At 42.3% G+C, this 18,518-nt stretch overlaps 1 protein-coding gene across 5 annotated transcripts; it reads left to right on the top strand.

Moving 5' to 3' along the window:
• Positions 1–5,838: 5,838 nt before the first annotated feature.
• On the top strand, positions 5,839–17,905 carry PURA (purine rich element binding protein A). 5 transcript variants are annotated; one of them, XM_036224391.1, is made up of 2 exons: positions 5,839–5,897; positions 12,482–17,905. In XM_036224391.1, exon 2 carries the CDS (start codon positions 12,626–12,628, stop codon positions 13,592–13,594), a length of 969 nt encoding a protein of 322 aa, XP_036080284.1. In that variant the 5' UTR covers positions 5,839–5,897; positions 12,482–12,625; the 3' UTR covers positions 13,595–17,905. The 5 variants fall into 5 exon arrangements, with proteins under 5 accessions (XP_036080284.1, XP_016021866.1, XP_036080283.1 ...); XM_016166380.2 differs by lacking the exon at positions 5,839–5,897 and adding an exon at positions 6,411–6,813; XM_036224390.1 differs by lacking the exon at positions 5,839–5,897 and adding an exon at positions 6,830–11,583.
• Positions 17,906–18,518: the final 613 nt, after the last annotated feature.

The raw sequence follows: 18,518 nt of genomic DNA, 5'->3' as shown, positions 1-18,518 counted from the left end.
AATTTCCCCAAAGTCACATAGAAATTTGAAAAGCAGAGTTTTGAACCTAGGAGATTGGATTACCCAGTCCACACTGAATAGAAGTGGGATCTCTTAAATAAAAGTTAAGAAAAACAGAAGAGCTAAGAAAACACATTGTTCATCACATGAATTCACTAAAGTTTGCTTATGTGCAATCGAAGGAAAATGTAAATGTTAAATTTTTACCCCCAAGACAGTGTTACACCTTGGTAGATATTAATGGTGTGCTTAAAAAGTTTTTTACTGGACCTTATGAATGTAGAATACTGCAGAGAAATTAATGGAGAATAGCTGTGTCTCTGGGGCATGATCTTAGGAGAAAATCTCATTTTTTTGATCCCTCAGTAGATGGAGACAGAAAGTTATTCAAGGTGAGCCTTGGCCCTGAGTTTCTCATATAATAAACTGTTACACTTTATTGCCAATCTCAGTGCACATACAGATTTATTCAGTCTCTCTTTCTTTCTCAGCAATTTAATAACTGACTTGTTGGCTCATTTGTTTCAGCAGTATGCTAATTAGGTAAAATTGATGGGTTTAATTCTTTTTTAGCTCTGGTGGCCATGAACTGCACCCCTAAACTTAGCAAACATGAGATGCTGAATGACCCCAGAGAAATTGTGTTTGGCTCAGAACAAGTCTATCAACATTATACTAAAGATAATGCTTTACTAAGTGTGTGTCAGAACCTTCATCTTTGTTTTCAAGGACAACACATTAATTTTTGCAGAGAATGACTAAAGTGATTTGTTTAATGTCTCACAATGAATCTCTGGGACAATCAAGAATAGATACTTGGAAAATTCAATTTATTATACTTGCTTAAATTGACCCTACCTGTTAGACAGTCATAAGAGCGTCTTTGCCCCACCTCATGATATATAATCAATCTTTTTTTATATAGCCAATGAATAAATAAAAAATAAATAAATAGGAATAGAAACTATCTCAGCTTCTAATTGCTTATGGAAGAACTCTTATCTGCGGACGAACTAATGAAAACAAAATCCTAACTCAAAAATGTAAATTTTTTTGATATGCATAGGATAAAAGGGATCTGAAGCAAGTTACGCAATTCATTGAGAGAGAAACCAACAAAGTAGTGACAGATCTTTTTAGCAGTTGCTACTGCTTCCTAAACTAGGTCCAAATTTTTAATGTGATCTGACATCTGACAAACCCACAATAATAAGAGGTGCCTCATAATTATCCAAGAATATTCAGAGGAAAGGAAAAGGATGGTTAAAAGTAAGGTTAACATGAAAATTTATCAGACTAAGAATTATCTCACCTGGAAATAGAAATGGCTAAAATTATAGCTGGACCAAATAAACAAAATGAAAAAAATTACTGAAAGATATTTGTAAAGAAATGTTAGTTTTGATGTCTGATATTTCAGAGCAGAAAGAAAAAAACATACTTTTGGAAAGGGCTGATACTTAAAACTTCTCCAAAGTAGAGGGATGGGGAAAGATAGGGAGAAGCAGAGTTAGTTTAGTGGCAAAGAGTTTAAGCTTTCAAAGATATTGTCTAGGTTCAATTCCTAGCTCTGCCACTTAGTAGCTGTGTGATTTTGGCAGGTTTTAAAAATCTCTCTGTGCCTCAGGTTCCTCATCTGTGAAATGAGGATAATAGAATTTACTCATAAGTCTGCTGTGAGGGTTTTATGAGTTTTTACACATATATGGCATTTACACAGTACTAGGTGCATAATAAGAGCACTATATAAAATGAACATTACACTATTGAATAAAAGATATCTAAAGAATAACACCAATGGTGATATTTAATCAGAGAATCAAGAAGAAATCTGGCATAGGTTTGCAATCCTTTATCCAAAATCCTTGGGCCCAGATGTGTTTCTAAGTCAACATTTTTTCCTACTTTAGGAATATAATATATTATGTTATCTATATTTTACTTAACATGTGTTGTCCTGGGCAGCAGCTCTTAATCAAACCCATATTTCCACAATGAAATGCATCAATAGTCACACCAAATGGAATAAACAAAGACTTTAAATAGAGTTATGTCGGTTCCAATGAATTTTTGCAACAGATACCTACTTTAAAAAGGAAATTCAAGGCAAAAAAAAGTCATCTAAACATCAGCTTTAATATGTTTATGTTATATGTATATTAATAAAATTCAAAAATAGTAATTAAAAAACATTTCTTCTCTATAGACATACTTACCAAGTAAATATTGATTTAGTATCTAGGAAGTAAAACTAATCAGTACATTTACATTTGCACTACATTTACATTTAATAGTTAACTTTCAGTATTTAAGTAGACAAGAAAAGTATACTTAAAGGAAACAAACAAACAAAAATCCACTATAGCACCAAATAGTAAAGAATTTACTTTGTATTTTTCCCCTGACACATTTTAGTCACCATAGAAAGAAACCCAACTGCTCTTCATCTAATTGCAAAATGCTACTGCATTCAGTCGTAAAAATGGCCGAAATGGCAGTGGTTTCTAGTTGTATGTACATAATTACAGGTATGTATTTAGTCTTGCTCCAGGTAGTAAAATGGCAACACATTCATATTTAAAGAAAGAAATCAAAGGAGGTTGGAGGTCACTATCAAATATGCAACAACATTCACTAGCACTTTCCAGTCCAGAAAGATCCACTCTCTGGAAAGGCCCAGCTTTCCTCTCCATCTATAACCTCATCCATATATTAGTTGTGACTTGTGAGTTACTTTTAAAGAGAGGAAAAGAAAAGAGAAAGGTGAAAATACAAATTTAGGCCATACTCTTGGCAAAAGTTTGAAGAATAACTACCATTTTCAAATTACTATTGCTTGTATCCTATAAATTGACATTTCATTGGTCATAGTTAAAGGTAAAATAGTATCTTTTACTTTGGCACTTTTTTCTTTCCTTTACTCTTAAATGAGCATGGGAGTGGGGGATGGGGGAGGGAGGAAGGAGGTAAAAGACAAAAACAAAAGAATACTCCAACAGCACTTTAATGGCTTTCAAATGATGTTACCCCAGATTGTGCAAGGATTTTCTATTAAAATTACTTGAAAAAAAAATGGAAATTGAGACTGTATATGTTTCCCTCAGGAAGAGAAACACGTGAAATAAGACAAATTAGCACACACATTGTTTCTTAACCAATGATTTCAGGATGGGAGAAGGTAGTTTAAAAAAAGATAAAGCCAGACAACTGATACCCATAAAGATGAGAGGCTCATTGTTAAATATAATCTGACAATCATATTATTTTAATAATTACTCACTCCTTTGCTTTCGAGTTGCATATTACTTCTTACTGAGTTTCATTTGGATAAACACATTTAGGTGACATTATAGATAGAAGGATGAGGAGTGATTTTCCACAACAGCGAGGGCCCTGCTTACCTGCTTTTGAGAACTGGTTCAATATCATGTGAGCATTTAAAGAATAAACTAAAGGGTCCACTTCAACTCCTACACCAACGAAGAAAAAACTGTCCTCGTTTAAATGAAAATTCAAAATCACTAACATAGTCTGTTTCAGGGCATATACAAACTGCTTCTGACCCTCATCCTCAAGTCCCAAAACTGGAATAAAACCAGATAAATGCCTGGGTAACCACTTCACACCCCAAACACGTGCAAACTTTGTTCAACAGAACACTTTACTGCCAAAATGGAGTTGGCAAAAGTTTGGAGCCAAGGCCCCCAGGCTGCATGATTCGCTGGCACCAGAGAGCCTAAAAATCTTGACATAATACTGAGTTTGAGTTCTACCAATCTGCTTAAGACTCCTTCCTCAAATTTAATTTGAGAAAGATGAAAGCTGCCATCAAGAATGACTTTATTAATACTTTATCATCTCTTTAGAAATAATTTGATTTCCCACTCCTGATGATCATACCTCTATATTCCTTGATGGTTATGTTTATGTTGTAAATATAATGCAGTCTATTTGAAATGCATATAAATTAAATTTTGTTTGGTTGCTTGGATAAAGGCATACAGGGAGAATTACTATAAATGTGCAAAATTAGTTATGACAAAATTCTACTTAGAAAACATTTGACCCAAATAACCTGCACACATCACCTTACCCTCAAAAAATGTGAAATTAAGATATAGAATATCTGTAAATTACTATCATTTTACATTTGTTTTAGCTTGCCTTCTCACTCCTCTGCACCTGAGTGATGGTTTTCTTTGTATATGAACAATTTAGGAAGGGAGGAAAGGAGCGAAGTTCTTCTCTTCCACAAGGGTCAACAACAAGGTCCTATTTGGGATCTTCCTAAGCCTGATGCAGGTTAATATGGAAAAATGCACCTACATTTAAAACTGTAGTTAGAATACTGGCAACTATACAACTAGCAACTTTAAACTTGTAAATGCTTGATAAATATGCAGTGCTGAGAAACTACAGCTTGCTTTGGAAGGTTAGCTTGTGCTAACTTTTAGCTTGAGATAACTTTTACAGTAAAGATGCTACTTGCTCCTCATACAGCTAAAGAAACTTTAGAATTTTTATTTTTTTCCCTCAGTAGCTCCATGTACTTTAATAATTTCTCTGAAAGCCTGTTTTTCCTACTCTACAACTGCCTGGGTATTCTAATTCTCAGCTATGATTTCATATTTTCACCAGCTTCTAAGCGCCACAATATAGTTGGAAGCATTTAGGACAAAACACGCCTTTTGATATCAAGTTGCAGAAGACTAGTTTTAAAGATATTATATAGTAGTGCTGCCACCTAAAGATGAGGTGAATAAAGAAGCAATTCAAAGGAAATGATCCTTCATTCATAAGCCTGTCTCAAAAATCTCACCTCTAACTAGGGATTAATAAACATTTGCTATTGTTAGGATGGAAATTGAATTGTTTCATGGTAACTTGTTGCTGAGCTATAATTTGCTATGACAGAAAATTTCAAGTTCAAATTTCAAACCTTTTAGAGTCCTCTGTGATTTGGGGTCTCCAGGACTAACTCCCAAATTTGTTTATTTCAGACATTAGGCACTGCCTACCAAACAAGGCGGAGGACGGGTGGGGCGGGAGGAAGGGGGGAGGAGTTACAAGATACCTGGAAATAAACAATTGAGGAATTTCTGGTTTAGTGGATAAAATAGGTGATAATTGACCTAAAGTGTATTCATCAGCGACACTCCTTGCAACTCTAAACTGACATATTTTTGTAACTCAATTTTCTTATCTACAAGATGGGGTGAATTTCGCTTTACTCCCACCTGCCTTGCAGGTTTAAGTAGATAAGCCTCTTGGAAACGGTCCTATGAGTGTATTTAAAAGTCTACTATTGCCTAATATGTGTATCTTACCATGCATTGCAAAGTAACTTCACAATAAAATATACCCAGTTAAATAAGTTGGGAGTGACTTTTCCTCAATCACAGATTGACTTCTCTGAGATCTATTAAAATAGTGGTATAGTGAAGGCAGTTTTCTATTTATCTTGAAGCCCTGCAATTTTTAACTGTTCTACCTTCTGTGTACGCAGTGTTGCAGGGAAGACATGTGCCCGCATAGAAAGGGAAAATTTACCGCGCACCAAAAATCTTGTCAAACTTAGTAAGATTTCAAGATAACTCTTAAATGGCATTTTGTAGTTCAGCATTTCACCTTTGCAATTTATGAAAATTAACTTTTCTTTTACTTTTTCCCTCCCCGTCGCCCCAAGGGCTCATAAATAATATTTATCACGGTTTTGTCTTTAGTCACAGTACCTCAAAGGGGCCTGGTTTCACCTATACTGCGTGGGAGGCTGGGCAGCAACCCCACGCTTCCTGTCAAGGATTCCTGGGGCTAGAGCCTGAACTTGGTCTAGTCACTTTCTTCTTTATGCTAATTATGCTCTTTTAGCCCCTCTCGGCAGACGTCTGAAGGCCAAGGTGAGACCCTCCTGGGAGATGAAAAGCCTATTGCCTCCTGAGAGATGTGGGCGGAACAAGCGCGGGAGGGAGGAGCGGGGGATAGGGTGACGCGGTGGTAGCGGCACCTACAACGACGCTGAGGGCCCTAAGTTGGAGCTGACGCAGGCCCTACACGGTCCTATCTCCGCCTGAGCCTGGCTTCGGCCTTCAAAGCCCAAGGAGGGATAAGTCCTCCAGGGGCCGCAAAGAGCGGCGGGTGGAAGAAGAGCGGCGAAAGAGGCCGCAAGCAGCCCCCTCCTCAAACGCGCCTCAAGGCCTGGGCCGCTGGCTGTTGACGCGCCAACGGCGGAGGGGACGCGCGCACGCGCGAGATGGGGGCGGAGGGAGCGCGCGCGGCGGCTGCCGCCGCGGCAACTGAAACGGAGGGACGCGAGGGCGGAGGGCGCGAGCCACGGAGGGAGGGTGGGGGGGAAATGGTGGGTAGCGCGGAGCGCGCGCTGACGTCGCCCGGAGTCACGCACGGAGCGCCGGGTTACGCGCCGACGTCTGGCTGCCACGACTTGCCGTCTGCGGCGGCGACGGCGGCGGCGAGCGGATCCCGCTGGGGAAGGAGGAGGAGGAGGGAGAGCCAAGGGGGCTGTGAGTGAGCGGGAGAAGCAGAGTGTGAGCGGGGCTTGCTCGCGGAGGGAGAACGAGCGAGAGCCGAGCCAGCCATCCGAGCCGCCTCCTCCTCCTCCCCTCGGCGTCCCGCCCCCGCCTGCCAGCCCGCCCTCCTCCCTCCTCAGCCAGCAGAGCCCGAGTGAGGCGCAGCTCGGCTCGCGCCGCTGTCCAGGACAGGTGTGCGCGCGCGCGCCCTCCTCCCCTCCCCCCTTCCTCGCGCCTGCCTAGCGCGCGCCCTCCCTCACCTGCGGCAGGACAGCGCCCGCCCGCCCGGGTAAGCCCCTCGCGACCTTTCCTGCTGCTACTGCCACAGCTCGAGGTGCCGCCCACCCCGTCCCCTCTAATTGCCCTCTTATGCCCCAGGAATAATTACTGTACCGTTGTAGACATCCCCGCACCCTCCCTCCGGTTACTCTGGCAGTGCAGCAACGCCCCCCCCACCTCGTAGCGCACGAATGAACGAACTCCTTCCCACCTACAAAAAAGAAGAAAATCACACGCCCCTTTAAAAAAAGAAACAATCCTACCTCCGCAGGCGCTGGAGATCACCAATGGTGCCGTTTGCTTAGCAGTCCCTAAGCCCCATTTCCACTGGCCACCCTCGCCCGGGGCCTGGGACAGTGCGCCAAACGTGGCCGACACTCCCTGCACGGCAACCCTGGCAGGAGGAGAGGAAGGAGGGCTCTGCGCTCTACTACCAACTCCTTCTCTCCTGTGTTCAACCCCTTCCCGCAATGCATATACTCGCCCAAGATGCTTTGTAAAAATAAAAAATAATAAATTGCTGCTGAACATCGCAGATGAAGCCAGGCCCAAGGATGGATTGCCCACAGAGCTAGGTCAGCTCAAGAGCCTCCTCTGCCTTTGTCCAGGGGCAAAGGAACGGATACGAAGCTAGAGGGGCTTCCCTTTTGAGCGACAGCGGGTCGCAGAGGCGGCCGAGATGTCTGTATAGGAAGGGACTCCCCTTCCCCAAATATATATATGCCTTGAGCATGAACTTGGATGGAAAAAGGCCCTAGAGTCCGACTGGGGCAACTTTCTTTGGTTCGTTGCTGTCTGCCCCTGAATAAATGCTACCTTCGTTTTCGCTGTCTCTGCGGGACCCTCTTGAGGGTTCTAATTCGTTTTTATCTGAACCTCTTATGTTTCTGTCGGGCCAGGCGCTTTTGGACAGCTTTTGCAGCGGCGTCTATGTTTGTGTCATGTGTCCTTGGAAGGGAGGTCCCAGTGCTTTACAATAGGCTGAATTTGGTTTGACATCTTTTGGTAGACTATCAGAGGAGAAAAAGAATTTTTTGATGAGTTCAAGACCCCCACTGTTCTCCGCCCAAACTGACGTTTGCGAATGCGGCTTTGAAAATTGGAGTGTTGACTAGAGTGGAGAGAGTTGCTGATTTCATTCCTTTGGGTACTAGTAAAACCATTTAAGTATCAGCAGGAAGAGAGAGCTATTGATGTTTGAATCGGTTCTGTTTGGCAATTTGGGGTACATAAAATGTCGGGTTTTCTGAATCTTTTATCGAATTTAGAATGTGCGCTATGCTTATTTAACTCCTCTGCAAATGCTTAAAATTAAAATAGTTTGTGAAATGCGAGGCTTCTATCAGATAGATTGTTCTCTTCAGAGTTTAAATGTTTAATTCATATCTTTATAAACATTCAAATAGCATTAAGGAGGTATAATTTGAAAGATAAGGTGAGCTATAGAAAGGGGATATCCTTTTTTTAGAAAAATGGTGAAATACTATTACTGTTAGCCTCTGTTGTTGTTAAATGTTAAGATCTTATTGAGAGAGCTTCCCTTAATTTTCTTGGTAGATGACCATGAGAAGAAATGTGTACTAACTCCACTTTGTACATTTGCAATATAACATTACAGTTAGTTTTAATGATTCGGGTATTGAAGATAATTGTCTGGTTTAAGAAGAGCATTTAACCTAAGCAGCACTTGAACACACAAGTTCTAATGTACTTGCTTCTCTTTTACTTTGGAAATCTGCAATTTTGTGAAATATTAATCAGCATATTATTTCTTTTGGGAACTCCATAATCAAAAGGGTTTATTACTACCTAGAGGTAGATTCTCTCTCTCCAAGTTTATTTTGCAAATGTGTGTATTCATTTCTGCTTTTAAAAACCTAAGCTGAATTAGATAATTTCAGAATCACTTGTAGTTCAGGCTGAGGAAAATTGACGCTTTTTTCCTTCTTGTTGTGCCTAATGTCTGTTTCACATACGAACAATTTTTTTGTTGGTAAAAGTTTGTTAAAGACATAGAGATATTGGGATTCAAAATAAAGCAATCTCTGTTCTCTTCAAAATGTGTGTGTAGTGTTAATAAAAGAGCACAAGAAATCTAGAGACATTTATCATTTTTTAAATGTAAGCAAACTTTGAGGAGAAAGGGAATATTTTATGATTTCATTAACGCGGATATTTTGCTGCATATTAATATATTTCGTTTTCCCCATGTTTCTTACTTCGTATTGAAGTTATAAATTTTATTTTACAACTGTTGGATTTAAAATAACATATTCAAACAGCTAGACACTAGAACTGGCTTTTCATTTGCTAAGTTAGTATATTGTTTAGGTAGTTAACAAACGGTTAAAAGTTATTTTAAATTCACAACTTTTCTAATGGATTTTCAATGTTAGGACACAAATCAAATTTTCAAATTTTATTTACTGTTTTAAACTTTTTGTTTTAAGACCTTCTCTGAGTCAATATTCATTCTTCCCGGACTGTCTTTCTAGGCTACTGTATTCTATAGAATAAGGAAAGCTGCCCTCCCTCCAATCTGACCAAAAGCCTTACAGGCTTATCCTGAAATTAACTCCTGTTTGAGTAGTTAAAAATGAACTAAATATCAATTTGTCATTGAATTATTTTGGAAAAGGCATTATTTGCCTTGTTTGCTTTTTAGGTACATTTAAAAAGTAGGAGAGAGGCTGGTATGTAATGCCAGAAAATTTATACGTATATAGTAAATAGCATAAAATAAGTACATACCTATTTATATGGAGAGTTCCAGGTCTCAGTCGTTTGCTGATTTGAGCTTAAAATTCTCAGTTTAAATATGAAAAGGGTATTTCACTTGTGTTTTGTCTAGAAACTTCATTAGTTGCTTCTGCACTGGGGAACTAAGAACTTGGTTCCTGGTGACACTTTTTCAGAAAATCAGCGTTCTCAAACCAAAACCGCTTCAGAACCCCTGAACATAATCGTTTGGGGCTGAGGGCAAGAAATTTAGACTCCAAAGTTGGTCCAAGAAGGCGGGCAGTTTAGAGCCCTAGTTTTCTGTCCTGGGTGGAAAGCGATCATTAACATGGAAGAATGACAGGGACCAGCAGGCGCGTGCCCCTTCATCGCAATCCCATTGGCCTTGTTGCTGCTTTGAGCTCTCCTGAGGGGGCAATGGCTTGAGTTTAGCGCAAGATAAACCCTTGAGGAAGAGCATCGGCTCTTCTAGATCCGACTTCACCAGAGCTTAGCCTCAGCTTACAAGTGGGACTGCAATGCCCTGCCCACTTCTGTGTGGAGACCCCGCCACTCAGCCTTTGCTTCCTTGTTTGGGGCTGGGGTCTATCCAGGGTCCTGATCGCTATTGTGCGAGCCGGGGAAGAGCCTCCGCTTCTTTACACGGTTATGTGTGTGTGTGGTGTGAAGTGCGCCAACAGTTCCTATATCCCCTTACTGACAGACTTGGGGACAGGGGAGGGAGTGCAGAAAAATCAGCACGAAGAGGGTACTACACGGTACTGGTGGATGCCCCCCAAACTAAGAGAGCCCAAAGCCTGGATTCTACCTCTGAATGGGTCTTCCCTTCAGGGAATCATTTTGGGGACCACTGAACAGGTGGGTAGGTCTGGAGCTGGCTCACAGGACTACCCCAGTTTGCTATTTGGGAGCCAGCGTGTTTTGCCCTGTTTCTTCCTCTTTAACGGGAATAGCAAATGTCAGCCCAGAGCTGAAGTAGCTAATGCTCGGTAGAATGGGGCCCTTGCTAAGAGAAAAAGGAAGCTGTGAATACTCAGCAGGCAGGTTTGCCCGGGATATGAAGGGATATTTTAGGGAGCTTTGATAGCTCAGGTATTGACAAGGTTTATGCCCTGGACTGGTCTGGGTTTCTTGATCATTAGTCCTCTACTTACCCCTCTCCTTTTCAGGAAGCTTGGGCAACTGTACTCAGCTATCTCTGGGGCTAAAAGTGAGGGAGGCAAGTCTCCTTACTTTGGGGGGTGGAGATGGGGAATGTTCAGTAAGAATGGAACCCACAGATGGGATAGGCATACTCTTCTCAGGATGGCGGCAGCAATCCATGCTTAAGAAAGTCAGGAATTGGGCTGCGAGGTCTTTATCCTCTGAGCCTCCAGCAGAAGGTGATGGGGAGAGTGTAGGGGCATTGGCAGGGGGTCCCCTGAAGATAGGCCTAACTTTCCCACATTTGCTAGGACTGCAGACTGTAGTGAGGGAGTATGAGCATTCGCTATATATCTGGAAGAAGAAAAATAGGCCCTAGATTATGCCTCAAATCTAGGAAGAGAGGAATCAATTATTTCTGAAATGAGAGACACCCCCTTTAGCTGTCACTGTCCAAAGACTCATCGGTTAACTAATGATCGGTAACCTAACTTTCTGCCCAAAAAACGGCGATCATTTAATGTTTTACTTCTTAAGAGGTAGGGGCTCTCCTTGACACTTAGGAGTTTCTGGGAGGAGTGGTAAAAGGGACGAGTGAACCTGCGTTAATGAATCCCGTAAGGAACTGCGTTTCCCAGGAAATTCCTGGCATTTTTAGCTCGTGAATATCCTAAAGGCTGCTTGGTTTTCTCCTCCATTCTGGGTCCTTCCAGAGAGGAAGAAGAGTGGGCTAGGGGCTGAAGGCTCAGCAGGGCCTGATTCCATCCGCAGAGCTGGCCAGCAACCCAGGCTGGGCTCAGCCCTGAGCTGGGTGCCCCCCTTCCCCAAATCTCAAGAGGAGGAGGGGGTGGCAGGCAGGCAGTCGTGGTCCCAAAAGAGGCTGATTGAAGATTTTGGGGTGAGTGTGGGGTTTCTTTTTGATTGTCGCTTGGGGGTAAGGGCAGAGCCAACGGGAACAGGCACTGCGGGCACCCCGGCCCTGGTGCGGCTGCCGTCCTCTGCTCAGCTCCCCCCCCGCCGGTGAGTGCGCCCGCCCGACTGTGCGGGGCTGCGGTTGGGGGGAGGGGGGAGCGGGATCATCTGAGGCCAGAGCCGCTGCGCGGGGAGGGGGAGCGGCGGGAGCAAGGGGAGGGACGGGCTAGGTGTCTGCTGCTCCGCGCCACTGCTGCCGGCGCCCCGACCTCATCCCTGGCAGCCCCTTCTGCAGCTAAGGGTTACTGCCGCACCACCTCTCGTCTTCCTTGCCCGCTTCGGCGGCCGGGGCTCTGCGGTAGGAGACAGCCCAACCGGGCTGTGTGTGGGCCGGTCTGGGTTTGGGTCTGGCTGGGGCCCACAGAGGAGGGGGTGGCCGTGACTCAGTGTCCCTCTCTGCAGCTGGCTCAGCTGCGCTGCGCAGGCCCTTGCCACCACATCCTCTCTTCGGGGTCACTGGAAAGCAGAGCTCAGGTCCGCTCCCTGCGCTTAGTATGGCAGTCCTCTTCTCACCCCTAGTCCCCCAACTCCCCGGGCCGAGGCTGCCCGGGGTCTGGCCAACAGCGACAGCCACTGTGGTGGCGGCGGCAGCAGCTGCGACGCGGCGCGTCCTGCCACCCTCCCCCCCCCCCCAGCCAGGGGTGTGGGGTGAGGGCCGGCGGGTGGGCGCCGCCTGGCGGGCGGGCGGACGGGGGCTGGCAGCGGGGAGGGGGCGCAGGTCACGTGCCAGCGGGAGGGTGGGCGCGTACAGTAGGGCGCCCTGCTACTGTACTGGGGAGTCAGTGCCCTGTTACCGGGTCTCGTCTGTCTCGTCTCTCCCGCAGATCTCGCGAGAGTGGCTGACTGGCTGTGGGGGTTGCGGCGGCAGCAGGCGGAGCCGGGGAGGGAAAGCAGCGGCGGCTGAGGCGACTGAGGCGGCGGCGGGCGGAGCGGCAGGCGGCGGCGGCGCGGCGGCGGAGCGCAGCATCATGGCGGACCGAGACAGCGGCAGCGAGCAGGGTGGTGCGGCGCTGGGCTCGGGCGGCTCCCTGGGGCACCCGGGCTCAGGCTCGGGCTCCGGCGGGGGCGGTGGTGGCGGCGGGGGCGGCGGCGGCAGTGGCGGCGGCGGCGGCGGGGCCCCGGGGGGGCTGCAGCACGAGACGCAGGAGCTGGCCTCCAAGCGGGTGGACATCCAGAACAAGCGCTTCTACCTGGACGTGAAGCAGAACGCCAAGGGCCGCTTCCTGAAGATCGCTGAGGTGGGTGCGGGTGGCAACAAGAGCCGCCTCACTCTTTCCATGTCAGTGGCTGTGGAGTTCCGCGACTACCTGGGAGACTTCATCGAGCACTACGCGCAGCTGGGCCCCAGCCAGCCTCCCGACCTGGCCCAGGCGCAGGACGAGCCGCGCCGGGCACTCAAGAGCGAGTTCCTGGTGCGCGAGAACCGCAAGTACTACATGGATCTCAAGGAGAACCAACGCGGCCGCTTCCTGCGCATCCGCCAGACGGTCAACCGGGGGCCCGGCCTGGGCTCCACGCAGGGCCAGACCATTGCGCTGCCCGCACAGGGGCTCATCGAGTTCCGCGACGCTCTGGCCAAGCTCATTGACGACTACGGAGTGGAGGAGGAGCCCGCCGAGCTGCCCGAGGGCACCTCCTTGACTGTGGACAACAAGCGCTTCTTTTTCGATGTGGGCTCCAACAAGTACGGCGTGTTTATGCGAGTGAGCGAGGTGAAGCCCACCTATCGCAACTCCATCACCGTGCCCTACAAGGTGTGGGCCAAATTTGGACACACCTTCTGCAAGTACTCAGAGGAAATGAAGAAGATTCAAGAGAAGCAGAGAGAGAAGCGAGCTGCCTGTGAGCAGCTCCACCAGCAGCAGCAGCAGCAGCAGGAGGAGACCGCCGCTGCCACCCTGCTCCTACAGGGTGAGGAAGAAGGGGAAGAAGATTGATCAAACTGAATGGAAAAAAAAAACCCACACATGCATACACACACACACACACACAGCCACACACACAAAAATATATATATATATATACTGTAAAGAAAGAGAGAAAATAAAAAAGTAAAAAAGTTAAAAAAAAAAAAAACTTAACTCCAAGGGAGCACCACCCACAGAACCTCCACCAACTGACAGTTTCTCTTCTTGACTTGCCACCCATCGCTGGATGTTGTCCACTTTATCCACCATATAAAACAGTAAGCAGCTGCTAAAAACAAAAAAATACAAAAAGTAATAACATTATATGAACTGTGTTTCCTACTTGATTAAAAAATATAAAGAACTGAGTGTTTATTTCCCTAATTAACCAAGAACTTTTGTACACGTTTAAGCTATTATTATTAAAAGTGTTTGCAAAATGGTCAAGATTATAATATTGCTGAATTATATAAAAGTCCTTTTCATGTTGAGCTAACATTTGACTTTAGCACAAAAAAGAGATATTTTAGAACACGTAAAATAATATTTTTAGTTTTTCTCATTTTGTTACCAAATTTCAAACCTTACATGGAGGTTATTATAGTATATTTGACACCCTATATACCTGTGATTAGAGATGTGTATATATATGAGGGCTAGGCATGCTGTGTGTCTGAGCTTTGTCTAAATGTTATGCAGAAGTTTGTAGAGTTAAAGGTACGTAGGTTTAATTCATGCAAGGTAAACAATAAGTGCTCTCTTTTATACAATATGCATTGCATCTGGACCTTAAACATATAAAAATGGTCAGTGAAACTTCTGTGAACATGAAGAAATTATTAAAAAAGGCATTTAAATGAAAATTGCTAAGTTGTGATTTTTATGGTTGGAACCAAAGTTATTCAAATAGCAAAAGGAAAAAGAGAGAAAAAGGAAATCTCCCATAATATTTTTCTGCATCTGTTTGCTTTGACTAGGCGTTTTGTCATTATTGTGTATATGAGATGTACTTGTATCGTTCATAATATATTTTTTTTTATTATGTGTAGAAAGATTTTAAAAACTTAACTAACGTGCAGCAATTTCCAGTGAACCTGTACTTGGACATCAGGTAGTGAGTCTATTTGTGGTCACTAGCACTGTCTCCTAAACTTGTAAGAGGTCTGAAGCTATCCTTTGATTTTTGCCAGTGCTATTAACTTATGTAGACCTGTTAAAAAGCAGAGCAACACAATTATAGTTATCCTACTGAGCCATGGATTCTGAGTTTCATTTTAAAAAGAAAGCCAAGCTAAGTTGGTGTATGTAAAAGATTTCCATGTAGCTGTGGTGCTAGTTGTTACTGGCTACATTATATGCTAAATGTATTTGTGTTCCCCAAGTGTACAAGCCTTCTATCAAAAGTTTGTTCTATAATTCATATATTCAAGGTGTAGGGTATGAAAATGCAAAGCTTAGGAGAGCACTTTACCAAACTGGCGTCCTCCAAACTGAAATTGTTTGTAACGATAGTCTTTTACAGGTTTTCATTTAAAGATGTTCGTGTGCTTTTAATTGACAACTAACTTCTTGCTGCTGTATAGTAAAATATTAATATATTTTTATCATTAAACTGCTGCATGACTATCATCTTTGAGTGAAGAGAAAATGTTATAAAAAAAGATGCCTTAAACAGTACATTTTGGTTTGGAATTCTGTAGAAAGTACATTGGTTAAAAAATAAGGATCTTGTCTGACAGAGCGTTCTGGGGATGGAATTGTTTCTTGGCAAATCCAGCCATATAGATCTAACTGCTGTATGTAGGAGACACCACCTGTAGGAGCTGGAAGGTGTCAGTGCTTCTCACATTGTTAAGCATTGGCCTAGGAAGGTGAAACAGTTGTCTTTTTGAAGGATTTTTTTTTTTCTGCTGGTTCTTTGGGTTTGATTTGATATTTTTAAGCTCCCTGGTTGAGTGTGTTGTCTTTGTTTTTGAGATCTACTGTATGTGTTGAATAACAAGCTATTTCCATTGTACTGTGCATTTTCCCATTAAATTGTTTGCTTTTAATATTCATACAATGTTAAATATGAGGTGACCGTACAATAGTTAGGAGTTTCTTTACTTACAAAATCACTGGAAATGATTAAATTGCTTTTCCCCTTCCCCCAAGGTGCATTTTCTTATTTCCACATAGTAAAGTTGAGCTTTTACAGTGCATAATGTGACATTTGGAATGCTTATCAACTGCATGTAAACATTAATAACCTGCACTTTTTTGTCTTAAGGTTTGTTGAGCTGTTTTGTTCACTGTACTTTAACTGTGATATGGAAAAGACTGCATTTTCTGTGCTGTTACTAGTTAGGAAAGAGAATTGCTTTGATTTTGTCTCTTGTTTACTATAGCTTCTTAAAGTTAAGCCTTGTACTACAGGTTGTTGGAGTACTCCTAGGTCAGTGTTTCATAGTAGCCAGCAATAAGTAGTGCAAGTCAACAAAAACAGCAAACTTAGGCAAAGTGTCCTTTCTTTGAGATGCGAGTTCTTTAATGAGGTTTTCTTTAGGGTCAGAGTTACCTAAAGTGAAGCCTTTCTTACCTATAGACTTCAGATTCTGCTTGGAATTCTACCAGATCAAGAAGCACATATATTGTGCTATTGTCTTTACACTATAACAGTTAAATACAATCTTACAAAGATTTTGAAACCATTGTCTGATTTATGGTCGGTGGATTTAAAAAGAAATCCACATGCAGATCTTTTAAGACGTAAGAGATGATCATAGAAAAGACTAAATGACTGTAAAGATGCTCTTTTTTGCATCTCACTTTACCTCCCTAAGCACTCTCCCAACCTTCCGTTCTCCTCTCTCCTGTCTCATCCTTTCCCCGCCCTTTGCCCCCAGGTGCTCGGTACTTTACCAAGGTTCTATATCTCAGTGTTTTATGTTGGAGTTTTTCCTTGTTTTTTTTTTTTTCTTTCTTTTTTTACTAGTTGGTAAACCCTGTTTGTGCTGAAACAAAAGGAAATGGTTGGTATATTTGACCATATGTGTTATTCATAGAAGACAGTATGATCAAATGTGCCAAAAACAAGCAAACAAAACTTAATTCCTGACAAGTATGCCTTATTTTTAATGATCTGCTTTGTCTTACAATTAAGGTCCAAGAGCTTGGTTTAATTATTATTTGCCTAAGTATAAAAGAAAACTTGAAATGCATTGCAATATTGACATTCTTTAAAATGAGAGACACTGTCAAGTAATTTAATCTAGAGATCAGCCACCAGATTTGAAATGCCCGTATATATGTGTGTGTGTTTGATGTTTTTTTTTCTTTTAAATCACCAAATCTTTTTTTAAGCTACTTTTTATTTGTGCCTCCTATTTATCATGCTGATGTTAGAAGCAGCAGTCATCCAGCCACAGAGGGAGCTAAAGTTAACTAACCAGAACTGTAGAAATCATTATACATGCCTTTGACAACAAAGGAAGTTTATAAGAAAAGCCTTGTCGGCTTTTCCTCCACTAGATACAGATTGGAGGTAGATGAACATTTGCCAAATGCAAAAAAACAACAACAACAAAAAAAAACAATGTGAGTCAGGAAAGACAGACTTTTCCAGCTTCTTAAAAGCCATGGAGAGTAGAAACCAAAACTAACAGGGAAAATAAAAAACCTTGAAAGTCTCACTTTCTAGTTATTCCATGCAGGGGTTGAAATTTGACTCAAAGTGCAAAATATTTCAATGTGTTTTTTAGGTCTTCACATCTAGAGATGGCTAACTATTCCAATTTGATTTTTCAGGTAATGGAGAAAGCTGCTAGTAATTTTAACCCCTGCCTAGAGAAGACAGATAATTTCATTTGGGAGCAAATACTTATTGCCTTGAAAAATAGCACTGTAATAGCCTATGATAATTAGTTGTAGAATAACCTTTATCCCTTTTAAACTATGCAAATTATTAAATAAGTGTAAATTAGGATTCAATTAAAGATAGTTGATTATATTGCAATCAGATGGCATTCACAAACTTAACTGGAGCATATACAAATAAAATTTATTAGCCTAAGAGTTTTGTATGCTAACAGAAAAATATAATTTAGCTACCTATTCTAAAAATGGTGAATATTATTAATATTGTATAATAGGACTGGGAAGACTGCCTCCTTTTTTGAAGAGAGAGTTTAAGGATTTTTATAATTGTTTTTCATCAAATTTTAATATTTTTGTCAAATTTTTAGGTATTTAATTTGTAAAACAGTTTGCTTTGTACTGGCATACAGAATATAGGGTATTGATTTTAAACTTTTTGAAGCCAAGTGATCAAGTACATTTGTAATAAAAGTCAATGGATCTATATCAGTTGTACTCACTGTTTTCATTTCTTATTCTTATTAATATAGGAATGCTATACTTTTCTGCAGGAAAACAACTAAATTTGGGTGGAAGGGAGGGGAAAAAATAAGTACGTTGATAATGAGAATCTGGGTGGGTTCTACGACCCAAACACTTTACATAATCTTTAAGTCAGTTAAGATTTGGTTTATTAAAGATACATATGTCAATATTTTTTCTTTCTGTTTTTTTTTTTTTTTAGTCGAACTTGATGTTTTTTTGGGGGGTTACATCATTCATTGTTTCTGTGCTTTAACATTTTGCATTTGGCACTATTGAAACTTTCTAAACCAACAAATTTTCTTTTATAACATTTAAGGTTATCTGCTAGCCATGTGACCCCATGTACAGGCACGATGATTTTTATCACCCTCAAATGGTTCACCCTCTCTTCATCAATAATCCCACTCATTTTTTAAATATTACACGCACACACACATTTCCAGATGATTTTAGAATGAGAATTTCTGAAATTGTTGCTCAGTGGCTTTCATAGCTCCACAATTTATTATACATGCAAACATATTTTAAAGATTTTTCTCCCTTAAATGTGAGATACCAAATCTAATTTTTTTTT

This window comes from Rousettus aegyptiacus, unplaced genomic scaffold, assembly GCF_014176215.1.
Source record: "Rousettus aegyptiacus isolate mRouAeg1 unplaced genomic scaffold, mRouAeg1.p scaffold_m13_p_7, whole genome shotgun sequence".
NCBI lineage: Eukaryota > Metazoa > Chordata > Mammalia > Chiroptera > Pteropodidae > Rousettus > Rousettus aegyptiacus.
The sequence above is the reverse complement of the archived record's forward strand: the minus strand, read 5'-3'. Positions and strand labels throughout refer to the sequence as shown.